Raw genomic sequence first — 12,661 nt, 5'->3', positions numbered from 1 at the left:
TCATCAACGCATAATGCGTAGCATTCCACCAACTGTTCCTTGGGTCAGGCATGCATAGTTCGTACCCTGTAAGAGCTAACGCTCCACCAGCGCATAATGCGCAGCATTCCACCAACTGTTCCTTGTGTCAAGCATGCATAGTTCGTACCCTGTAAGAGCTAACGTCTCATCAGCGCATAATGCGCAGCATTCCACCTGGCTAACCAATTTCCTCACCCACCAATGCTGCATAGTTGGAGCGAGGGAATAGCAGCCGCGTCATGGACGATAGATTTAACGCAGTTCAGCGGTCCTCAGAACCAGACTTTTGATTGGGAACGATGCCATGCTTCGCTGGGTATCATCACATCAAAATATCTCCGTTTGACCTAGAGTCATCATTGATTTCTGTTTGAGTTTGGCCACGAATTTCCCAAGAAGATTCTTCATTTTCTATTGGAATTTTGCTTTGTGTTTGGACTGAGGGCCTGAGCCAATACCATGATTCAGACGATATGGAACAGGGTTACAAGCAATCAATCATTGGGGATAACACCTCGGAACCTCAAGAGGGTTATAATTAAGAAATGTAACAGATTTAAGATAGGACAGCAATAATATGAAATTGTCGAAGAATCCTTTTGGGCTCACTCGATCCTTCAGCAGTTATTTCTGCTGTTGGGCTGCTGCTGGTGTGCCAGGAAGCGACGCCATTGGCTGCAGCCACGAGACCGCACTGCGCAGACGCCGCCCGAGAATCTAGGGCGCGTCAGTCTCGGGCTCTGTCGCCGCTTCACTCTTCCCTGAGCTTTCGTTAGCTGTGCCTCTAGCGCACGAAGCCGCGTCGTTGCATCCATGGCTCAATTAAACTCCAGTTATTTTTGAAAATATCAGTGTAAAAACATTCATAATAATTTCATCTATTCTGTCAATGTCATCCTATCATTTATTAGATCTTACGACGAAAATGTGCTGCCCCACTACAGCTTCGGTTATATTCTGTAAAAATCGGTGATAGTCTTTAAACTTCTTATAAGAGTCTATCACGTTAAGTGCGCTTGATCAAGTTGGCATTCATTCGATGGTTCGCTGAAGTTTATTCTCTCTTCAAGAAGCATAGACAACGAATAATTCTGGCATGTTGACAAAAGATTCTTGGCCCACAATACCACGAAAACATCGTTCAACTGAAATTACGGCTGCAAGATTGCAGTGACGGGAGGAGTCGGGAAGAACAGAGAAACAATGGCTTCAGATTCCAGATTGTCATCGTCATGCTCGTCTACGAGCGACAGTAACTCAGCTCCCCCCATGTCGAGGATGGGATCGAAGTTCCTCGTTCGGAAAGCGACGCCTCAAGGGCCTTGCTCTCCTTCGCCTGTTGAAGATCTATCACAAAATTGGATAAGCTTTTGGTCTTTCTTCTCTTGCACAAGGTCATCGCCTTCGAAGGCTCTAGCAGATCCAGACACTTCTTGGAAACCTCCTAAAGGCAAAAGGTCTCCACATCATTGGCTGACAGATTTTCAGGAAGTCTTTGGTTCGGAGTCACAAAATGTTGACGATACAACGAAATACTGCCAAAAAAGACAGCATCACATATTTCACGGTGATGAGAAATTAAAACCATCGTCGTATTTAGGTAGCGTTATTCTAGCAATGAGAAGATTCAATTTGTTATTATTATTGTTCTTTTTCAATACCGAAATTTTGGCTCAATCCTTCATTGATCGCGTGCTACCAACACCTCGTGGCTGGTCACTCGCATCGAATTTTTACAGTAGTTCGTTGCATACCGCAGATCGTTTCTATAATATAACGATCAGGTGGAAAGACGGGATGTTCAAATTTCTCCAAACGTCAACAGCAAGTGAAAGAAAGAGAGCCACGACAGAACTCAATAAATATATAACTAATGTAAGCAGAGCATTACAAGTCTTTATCACAGTCTCAAGAGACTATGCCGTTAAAAATATCACGAAATTATCACAAAAGCTCAGAAATCATCTCACCCATCATCGCATTAGTTCAAGACCGTGTCATACGAGCGATTTCAATGCACCTTCATTTTTGCGGTCGTGCAAGTTTCGTTTTATTTGTGGGCGAACTGCGATGTCGTCGTTTTTAAAAACTAGTCCGTGGTTTTCGGTCAAACGTTGCTGGATGGAGCAGTGGCTACCAACCAAGAATTTCTCCATCACAAGACTGCCTATTCTACGAATTATCACCCTGCTTCTTGCTTGTCTTCCAACCGGTTAGTGCACTTAACCAAGGTCATACAAGACTGTATTTCTGGTCTGTGTTTTACCATGGAGATTTTCACAGCAGCTCAAATTTGTGTCAATGTTTGGTGATACATTTTTCGGAATTTGCATTTCGGATAGAAACAACTGTTTGAGTTCATCCTATTTGAATGAATCTTTGGAACTCGTAACTTTGTCATTCCTAAAAGTTCACATTTATGAACGAGTCCAAAAATATGAACAAAATACCTTTACAAATTTCTAACCTTCACATCGCTTGTAATTATTAATCTAGATGCGTTATGTTTCCCAACGCCGTAATGGAACGTTTTTGCAATAACCTCGTATTTGTATAAAAAAGAGGTTGAAATTTCTGAAAACACCCATGCTTATATAACATGGGAGTTAGAGGAAAATGCAGTACAGCGGTACATGGGGCTCAGTGGGACACATCATTTATTTTATATATTAAAGGATATTAGTGAACTTATGTATAAGGTAGTAATAGCACACAAGTTAGTGCATTTATTGACGCAGGAAAGAGACGTTATGTCCTGTTCTTCATTCCTCAGCAAGCAGTATTTTGTTTTGAGGTAAGTTAACTGAATATGTTTCATTAGGCATTACCTATAATAAAAGAGCCTCTCCTGCGAACTACAGCTATACCGCATTATTAATTGTTGTATAATACGTTCNTAATAAAATTGCCTCTCCTGCGAACTACAGCTTTACCGCATTATTAATTGTTGTATAATACGTTCAAAATTATTTACTCAAGATCAATAGCAACTTGGTTCAGTAATATTAAAACGACGGCCGAATGATTCCAAAATGTTGTTTAGGGGTACACTGGGACAGAATCTATGTCCCAGAATCTTCCCATTCCTGAACCCAGGACATTCCAATCTGAAAAAGAAATTTACCGTTCGCCGCCAAATATTCGTTTAAAGAGATACCAAACTCTCTTCGTCATCTTCATCATCAGGATTCTTCTCTTCATCTTCAGGATTTAATCTCTTCATTCATTTAATCAACAGGATTTAATATCTTCATCTGCGTATTTACTTAATTCATCTACAGCAATAGGCGAAGAATTACTGCTAGGAATTGAAAAATATTTCAAACCTTTGTAAAAAGAAGCAAAACTTCAGGATTACGTTCTTGTAGAATTTGGCTTCGATGAGCCAAGAACATAAAATGTAGGTTGAATGAGAAAGCCAAAAGACAAAAATGGCGATATCCAAAAATATCTTGCTTAAGGGTCGTAAAGAAAAATGGGAATATTCTGTAGATCCTTATGCAGATGATCTTGTATCAGTTAATATGGAAAACTAAATGTCATTCTTAGTAACCCTTCTGAACAACAAAAAGACAACATATTATAACCTGAAATTTGACTATAATTCCGATTTGGTGGGGCTGTGAAGTTTTGCATTTTGCTGTCGGATCTTTTTCATTGCTTCATGTTTATCGAAGAGATATTCATGTACATGTTAAAGCTTTGCTATATCATTCATTCGCGCCGTGTGAAGTTTGAGCTGTTCAACTGCGGTAAGCTTCATTTCCCGTTAGAATAGCGGTCGTGTGAAGTTTAAGCTTTTCAACTGAGCTAAGCTTCATTTCCCGTTAGAATAGCAGTCGTATGAAGTTTAAGCTTTTCAACTGCGCTAAGCTTCATTTCCCGTTCGTTCGCTTCAAACGTCAGCAACGGAAGCACCTTAAGAGCCAGACTGAGCTCCCCTCTCCATTGCACGCACTTTTCGTCCCTAAATTTGGCTCCATGGCATAAATTATGTCCTGTTTTTTAGTGAAAAATTTCCGATGGAGAAATATTTCACAGATGATGTATTGGAAACTTCATTCAAAATTCGCTAATGTTTTCACGCAATAGATATTTTCATTACTTCATGGAAGATTAGAAGTGGAAAGTGCATTAGCGAATTATAGAAAAGAATATTAATATATTGAAGAATTTACAATGCTTTGAATTCCTGTACCTTATAGAGAGAAGATAATCATTCGAAAGACAAGAACCCTGGTAGCAACGGTTGTGAATAGCTTTGGTTGTTATGGCAACGGCGTGACGTCAGAGAGCCTGCCTTGTTTCGAGAAGCTGCAGCGTCTTTGGCTGGTCTGTGGAACTGCTTTGACCCTTTGTGCCTACTTAAAAATACCATTCAAAAAGATCAATGTCGTTCATTCATTCTTTTAAACATATAACACGGATGATAATGTAATATAGAAGCCTGAAAATTTCCTACCACTCGTGATTAGACTGCTAAGATCAAGCGTGACCAGCTCTAACCTTTTGACCTTATGATGAGTTTGGGTCCTTCTAGTCCCTGGTCGCGCTGATGCGCCGCCTTCGTCGTCCACATTCGTTACATTTTTATAACGCATGAGGACGTTAATGTAACGCCCCTAACATGATCGATACATTTTTGGTAGCGTCAGGTATTAACTGCTGATCCCGACTGGCGCAGTGGTACTCTCTTACAGGATTTTACCTCCAACGCCTGGGTAAGTTGTTACACGCGATAGTGTTGGAATGCTAATAAATTATGAAATACCATGATATTAGTGAGCTTAGGTATTTATTCTTTGTTTTTTATATTTAAGATCGCGCGCTTTATCTCATAACTCATAGCTATAGCTCTCTATTCGCATTCGATTTGTCACAGCTCTCTCTCGTGTTCGATTTGCAGGTATTTGTTTCCAAGTATACGATTTGCTGATTTTTTTGTGCCTACTTAAAAATACTATTATAATGATCCATATCGTTCATTCATTCTTTTCAACATATAACACGGATGATAATGTAATATAGTAGGCTAAAAATTTCCTACCACTCGCGAATAGACTGCCAAGATCAAGCGTGACCAGCTCTAACCTTATGACCTTATGATGAGTTTGGGTCCTCCTAGTCCCTGGTCACGCTGATGCGCCGCCTTCGTCGTCCACATGCGGTACATTTTTGTAACGCTTGTGGACGTTGATGTAACGCCCCTAACATGATCGATACATTTTTGGTAGCCGTCAGCTATTAAGCTGCTGATCCCGACTGACGCACTGGTACTCTCTTATAGGATTATAGCTCCGACGTCTGGGTAAGTTGCTACACGCGATAGTGTTGGAATGCTAATGCATTATGAAATACTGTGATATTAGTGAACATATAATTGATTTGTCATGCTTAGGTATTTATTCTTTGTTTTCTGTATTTAGGATCACGCGCTTTATCTCATAACTCATAGCTCTAGCTCTCTATTCGCATTCGATTTGTCACAGCTCTCTCTCGTGTTCGATTTGCAGCTATATTTGCTTCCAAGTATACGATTTGCTGATTTTTAATAGTTTCCTATATCGCATTCGTTTTGGAAGACTATCCGTTCTGTTTTATTACTATCATAATTTGTTGTTTTTCATTGATACATTAACTTTAGCTTGTCGTTGGCTTTTAAAATCCCGTCCAGCCCAAACTTTGCTTACTGAACCAATAGGGAAATGTCTTACAGTTTACGATCATTGGTCGGCGTGACGAGAGAACCATTCGAACTTTTGAGGTGACGTGACTGGTAATTTAAATATCTGAGGATAGTTCGTCCCAGATAATTCAGTTATTTCAGCATAAAAAAATGATTATCAGCAACGATGCTGATGTCGTTATAAATACCTCGCCATTAGCAGTCGTTGAAATTGTGACCTTTTTGCAGAAATGTGCTGAGCTATATATTGAGAATAATTCATTAACAACAGATTATTTTGGCTGCTTATACAGATAGGCATCAATGTTGCCATTATAATTACGATTTTTTTTCAGCATGTTTAATGACTGATTTTTATTTGATTTATGTGCTGCGTCAACGCCAAATAAACTTGTAACACATTTTAATTTTTCTTCGAAGACAGTTTGAATAATTGATCAAATAACTTTCGTAATAATATAATAAGTTCGTTTAAAATTTCCGTAAAAAATAAACTTCGGGGTTATGGGAAATATAAACCTGACTAATTTACATCTAAGAACCTCGTGTTTACTATACTAATTATACTAATTATACTAATATTTTTACATCTCTATAAAATCATTCCTCCAAGCTCCCGTTACAATGCCATCGACAAGTACAACTGAAATATAACATTAATAAAAATTTATATTTATTCTGGGATTTGTATAGATAAATTTAGAAAACAATAAAAGTTAACTTAAAATTCAGCTTGTCTTTTAGGAGTATTTACTTTAATCCGTGTCAAGCGCTTGCCTCGACTGATATCGTCCTCTATCGTTTATTTTTATTTCACCTGAATTTTATTACTGAAAACATCACTCATTTATTTCTTCAGCCTTTGTATTATTTTGAAAGAATACCATCCGCTTTATCGTCAAAAGCCAGAATTATCCAGCTCTTGGATCTTATTTTTTTGTTCATTTTTTAGGCTCCATTAAATTGCCTGCCGCTGCTGGACGTTCTTCAGTCGCTGCAGCGAGGCCCGCAAAATTGTCTAACTTTCCAGCGTTTTTGCGTTAGTTTCTTGTAACCTCGACAGAATTTGTTACTTCCGAGTGACGGCCTGGAATGTTGATTTTTTTTCCTTGTGAACTGCGTTACATTTTCCTGTCTTTATGACATCGTACATCGGGCGGCAAGTGTACCGCTTGCCGTCAAGACTCTTTATCCTGCTCGGCCGAGCCCGAGGCAGAAGAGGCCGAGGAGCGGTTCACTGCATTTAGGACTCTTTATTCTGCTCGGCCGAGCCCGAGGCAAAAGAGGCTGAGGAGCGGGTCACTGCATTTAGGACTCTTTATCCTGTTCGGCCGAGCCCGAGGCAGAAGAGGCTGAGGAGCGGTTCACTGCATTTAGGACTCTTTATCCTGCTCGGCCGGGCCCGAGGCAGAAGAGGCTGAGGAGCGGTTCACTGCATTTAGGACTCTTTATCCTGCTCGGCCGGGCCCGAGGCAGAAGAGGCTGAGGAGCGGTTCACTGCATTTAGGACTCTTTATCCTGCTCGGCCGAGCCCGAGGCAGACGAGGCTGAGGAGCGGTTCACTGAATTTAGGACTCTTTAATTATCCTGCTCGGCCGAGCCCGAGGCAGAAGAGGCCGAGGAGCGGTTCACTGCAGTATATATAAGGAGTCTTTAACTGAGCTAAAAAAATGGTATTTTGCTCGCGAATCATCAGGTATGCGTTTTTATAAATTCTTTCTTTATCAACGTGAATTATTTAAATAAAATGCTTTGATTTTCAAATAAATGGCTGTTCCATTTAATCCTCTGACTTTTGGCTCACAAAGTTGTCGATATTTCAGTGATGACGGCATCATGCGATATCTCGTCACGTGTGTTCTGAATAATTTATTTCTAAAGCTCAATCGTTTATATACATGAACCATTGACTGTAATACTTAGTCTGCGGTGGGCAACATAAACAAGCAACAACTCCGGCGCTTAGTTTTTAACCACTAACGTGAAAAATATTCTACGCCCTCAAAATAGCGATAAATGCTATAAAGTCACCTAAGGAGCTTCTTTAATTAGTTCATGTTATTTTCAGTATTTGACTTGATTCATAGTCGCTGAATAACTAATATATTAGAACATTATGAATTCGTAAAGGAAAATTACATAAATGAAGTCCATTAGACTGCCACTTCTGAACGTAAATCGCAATGCAACTAAAAATATATCACCTAAGCGAAAAATTTTGCAAAAATACCGTAAATGTGAACTCACACACGTGCCACTATCGTTCGTAGATCAAGTTTAGCTAATCTTACTGCCTCATATCTGCGATAAATTCCACCGTCGGATCAAAGTGAACGCGTAACTCTGTTGTGTTTGGCAGCCGTTCGGTGCGCAGCGTCGTGCTGTCCGTCAAAGGTTATTGTTTAAACGTCAAACACTGTAAGTTTTGATGTATGCTAACTGCTGCTTGAATACCATACGTCTGTTTGCCAAATGTCGCTCAAACATTTATTGCGTCAACTCGAGATCAGTTTACAATTCTCAGTTGAATCGTCTAATGAGAAAGTCATTGGCTTTTTGTGTTTGAATATTGACTCTCGTATAGATCGATTGATCAATTTGTTCCTTTGAATTATGTGCAATTTCAGTAAATTACGAATTCATACTTTCGTAATCTCGTTTTAAAGAGTGAAAGCAACAGATGAACGTATTAGTCTAATTGCTTTAACGATGTTGTCGTATAAATTGTAATCCTATATAACGTATTGGGGTGAACTGATAGCCACGATAAAAAGGAGTTCAAAGATTATAAATATACGGTTCAACGAACTTACTCGTCCTATTGCTATGATAGTAACGAAATCTAGTTGCGGATTGATCGATGAGACAAAAATTGTGTAAATTATGTGCTAATGAAAATAATTTAGCTGGAAATTCACTCATTTACTATCAATATTATTGCTTAATAATTGAAGTGAATGTTCGGCTCCTTGAGTTTTTTCGAACGAGTCTTTTATATATAATTTTTTTTAATCAATTAAAGTATATAAACCGTTTCTCTTTATATTTCTTCGAAATCTGAGCTGAACAATCATTTTAAATGGCAGAACTCTCTGTGTTGTTCTCTCAGAAGAAACACATTGCCGGCGAATTTTCTATCATTTTGAACTAAGCCAATATGAACAGTGATCTGACAACAGGCTATAACGTATATGCGACCATCAGTCAGTTTTTTCATGCTCTATAACCAGTAAAATTATTACAGATTAACAAACTCAAATCAATAGGACATTTTAAAAAAGTTTTTCAATATCGGCATAATTCCTGTTAGAGCCTCTGGAAAGTTGATTTTAGTCACATTCACGGGGCGACTTGTGCATAATTTCGGTAATTATTTCTTAAGCTTTTGCTGCTCTGGTTTTAATGTCATGGGCCGAGCATTGCAATGAACTGCGATAAATATGGTGATAAAGTTCCAACCTCGCGTGAACGCGTCGTTTGGATGGAAATTGATTCCATTGAAATATTGAAAACAGGTATAACTTCCTTAAATTTGGAAGTGATACTTACACAATTGTGTTCTTATTTCCTATATATGTTGAGATTGCTATGAATCAGTCGACTAGTTAAGGAAGAAGCTTATTTTTTTTATTGCGCAATATATAATTATTGCAGTTTACTCGAAGACTCGCAATTATTTCGAAACAATTTTTCAATATTTTTAGACTGAGTTCATCCATGAAATAAAATCAAATTGCTTAAAATGAAATAAAAGTTTGAGAAATGAAAATTTCTAACGGGTCGCAACTAAAAACGGTGTCTTCTTTCAATAATGATATTTCAGGGTAGCTAGCTTGCAGAATAAACTAGATGTGAGTTAAATTTCCAAAAATTTTAATTTCAAGCTTTATTTTGCTTGTGTAGCGACAATCACGCAGCCCTTGGCGCTAAGCAGGTACACAGGGATATTTAGCCCTGCCCTCAGGAGCCCTCAAGAGCGCCCTTAACGAGGCTTGGACCCTCGACACCCTGGCTCTCTGTCCTTCACTCTCGGAAAAATAATGCAGATTCCTCGTCTCATTTGCTGCTCTCATCCATGTTTGAGTCTAGAAACCGAACTTTATTGTGATCATGTGGAAGGAAAACATAACGTTTGATACAGCAAAAGCAGCTAAGAACATTTCGTATTAGTGTATTCTGCTATTTCGGATGAGCGTATAGGGAACAGTGTTACGGTGATGCTGAGGGAGGTAATGAAATGTTGGGAATAAACTCCGTGGACTTTACGGTGGTGTCTCAAATATGCAGCGTGCGTGTCAGGCGATATGTTGAAATAAGTTTACTATATATGACATATAGTACACTTATATACTTATACTTATACATTTAGTATACTTATATGTATATAAGTATTACATATAAATATATAACAGTGCTATAACAGTGCTACAAGTAACGCTAAATTTTTAACACAAGCGGTAGTCCTAAATTACAACCTATTCAAGTTTCAACCTTCGACCCATACTTATAAGTGAAAACCATTATCTTCAACAAAATTGTTTATTTCATTGTATCGGAACATCAGAATATTTTACCTGCCGTCTAATTTTTTACCTGCACAAACATCTGCATCAGGCCTGTAAAATATCACCCCTCTCCTCAACCGCAACCTTATACCACAACCGCTGAAATTTAGTCTCCCTATGAAGATTCTCTCGTGAATTCCGCATCGCGAAGCACGCAGATTTTGCGCCTAAAGTCCGTTGCGATGTCAGCAAAATCCCAAGCTGGAGCTACACCGCGTGACCTCATTCCGCACTGAGCTCCTGAAACTCGGACGCGGATAGCTCCTTTGTTCGAGGCTCCGCCCTGAACGGTCGAGTCACCATACGCAGTTTATCAATCTAATTATTCTCATTCATTATTCTCAGCTTAATATATAATAAATGTTTTCACTTTTACTGAAATTTTAATTGTATAGAAATCGGAAGATAACAGGAGAGGCTAAATTACTGATAGTGATTGCGTCATTCTGGCTTTTTTTAATACATGAAATACAGTTTTATGACTTGTGAACAAATTACGACGGCATTGAATTTTAATAGCGCACTAACAATTGCTGGATGAACCTATATAAAACTTATATTACTATGACATTATATTTTACTCTCGAAGCCAATTCCCTCATTTCAATTTCAAGTTGAAAAGAAAGTTTACCCAATCANGTCTCTTATACACATCTAGATGTGTATAAGAGACAGGGTCAGAGCTGTGTGACCTTTACATTTGAGATTTTATACATAAAAACTGGGAAAATCTCATAATAGTTTATTTTTGTTCGAAATAATATAGTTCGTATTATCCCGTCAGATATGCAAATGAAGTCAAGTAAAATGCATGGAAAATGCTGACGCTACTGGGCGCTGGCCTGTCTCTGCAAGTTTATGTATGGAAAATTCCGCAGTAAATTTTTTTTCCAGCGAAGGTCAAATTTTTTACGATCTCTAACGCAGCACTAAAACTGACTGGAATTCAGCATTCAGTGTGGACGGGGACAGCCTAACATTATTCACTGAACCCGGACTCGATTACAGATCTGGGCCATAGATATCAAGACCTATCAAAAAGAATAAAGATATATTGGAATAAAGTTGAGGAATCTATTCAAAAGTTACAAATACCACGAAAAAGCTTTAAAAATGATTAATTTGGCTGATATATGGCTACTGTTATGATAAATCTTTGTTGAAAATAAATTACAGTTTTTTTGTCGGCTTGATAAAAGTTTTATAAAAAACTGTGATGATATGATATCTAAAAATGTTTGCCTCCTACGTTCGGCAAATGTACGAGTCCACATGCTCGATCCATTTTATTGTTATACAATACCTGTTCAGTTTTGGACCTGTCGTGGACTTGTATGCCGTGAAATTGTGTCGTGGACTTGCCTGCCGTGAACCTGTGTTGTGGTTTTGCATGCCGTGAACCTGTGTCGTGGACTTGCATGCCGTGAACCTGTGTTGTGGACTTGCATGCCGTGAACCTGTGTCGTGGACTTGCCTGCTGTGAACCTGTGTCGTGGACTTGCCTGCCGTGAACCTGTCTTGTGGACTTGCCTGCCGTGAACCTGTGTCGTGGACTTGTCTGCCGTGAACCTGTGTTGTGGACTTGCCTGCCGTGGACCTGTATCGTGGACTTGCCTACAGTGAACCGGTTTTGGGGCAGCAGGTCTGGCAGCTTTAAGCAGCATTGCAGCCTCGGGTGTTGCCAGATCACGGACGACGTCTCGCACCACCGACGCTCGCTCGAATCATGCCCTGAATTCTAGCGTTTGCAAACGAACTATTATTTCTATTATTATAAATAATTAGTTCTAGTATGATATGTCACGCCTGAGTAGTAAATTTATACGAGGCGAAAAACTAAGCATTAACTTTATAATACGCAATTTCCAAGCAACTATTATCTACTTTAAATCTTTAATCCTCTTTCAGTGCATACTGTACAATGTGTAGCATTTAACTTAAATTAAAAAATTATTAACGCATTATTCTGAGTCACTGCTCACCTGGCGGATGCGATGTATTAAACCTTAGCAGTATAATAACGATTAAAAATAAATATTTTCTACCAGACCTGTTTCGCTATCTCAGCTTATGATCATTAATGAGGTTTAGCAGCTAGACTTGCATGAATTCTTTTTAAGTTCAATTATTCCTACAGTTAACAAAAGTGGTGGAAGTTTTGCTCTCAAAAAGTGTATATAGACATAATCTCCTGAATTATCCCATACACATTTGTTCGAAATAACTGATCGACATCGATTGATATGAACATAGAAATGAGTTCTTGTCGACGTAAGGCTCTCTTCAGAACGTCAAAGCTGCTCCACGCTTTTTATTTATTCGATAAATTCTGGCGGAATGACACGTGCATAAAGTGAGCTCCATTAATATTGAAAATTAACAGCAAAAA

At 38.8% G+C, this 12,661-nt stretch overlaps 1 protein-coding gene across 1 annotated transcript in view; it reads left to right on the top strand.

Moving 5' to 3' along the window:
* The first annotated feature begins 792 nt into the window (after nt 1-792).
* LOC108678930 (acetylcholine receptor subunit alpha-type acr-16) overlaps nt 793-12,661 on the top strand; it is a 70,354-nt gene continuing 58,485 nt past the window's right edge. Inside the window, exon 1 of the mRNA XM_018167423.2 lies at nt 793-2,233. Coding sequence (XP_018022912.1) covers nt 1,225-2,233 — 1,009 coding nt within the window. The 5' untranslated portion in view covers nt 793-1,224. The remainder of the gene's footprint in view (nt 2,234-12,661) is intronic.

This window comes from Hyalella azteca, unplaced genomic scaffold, assembly GCF_000764305.2.
Source record: "Hyalella azteca isolate HAZT.00-mixed unplaced genomic scaffold, Hazt_2.0.2 contig1796, whole genome shotgun sequence".
NCBI classification, from domain to species: Eukaryota; Metazoa; Arthropoda; class Malacostraca; order Amphipoda; family Hyalellidae; genus Hyalella; species Hyalella azteca.
This window is presented reverse-complemented; position numbering and strand designations above follow the sequence as displayed.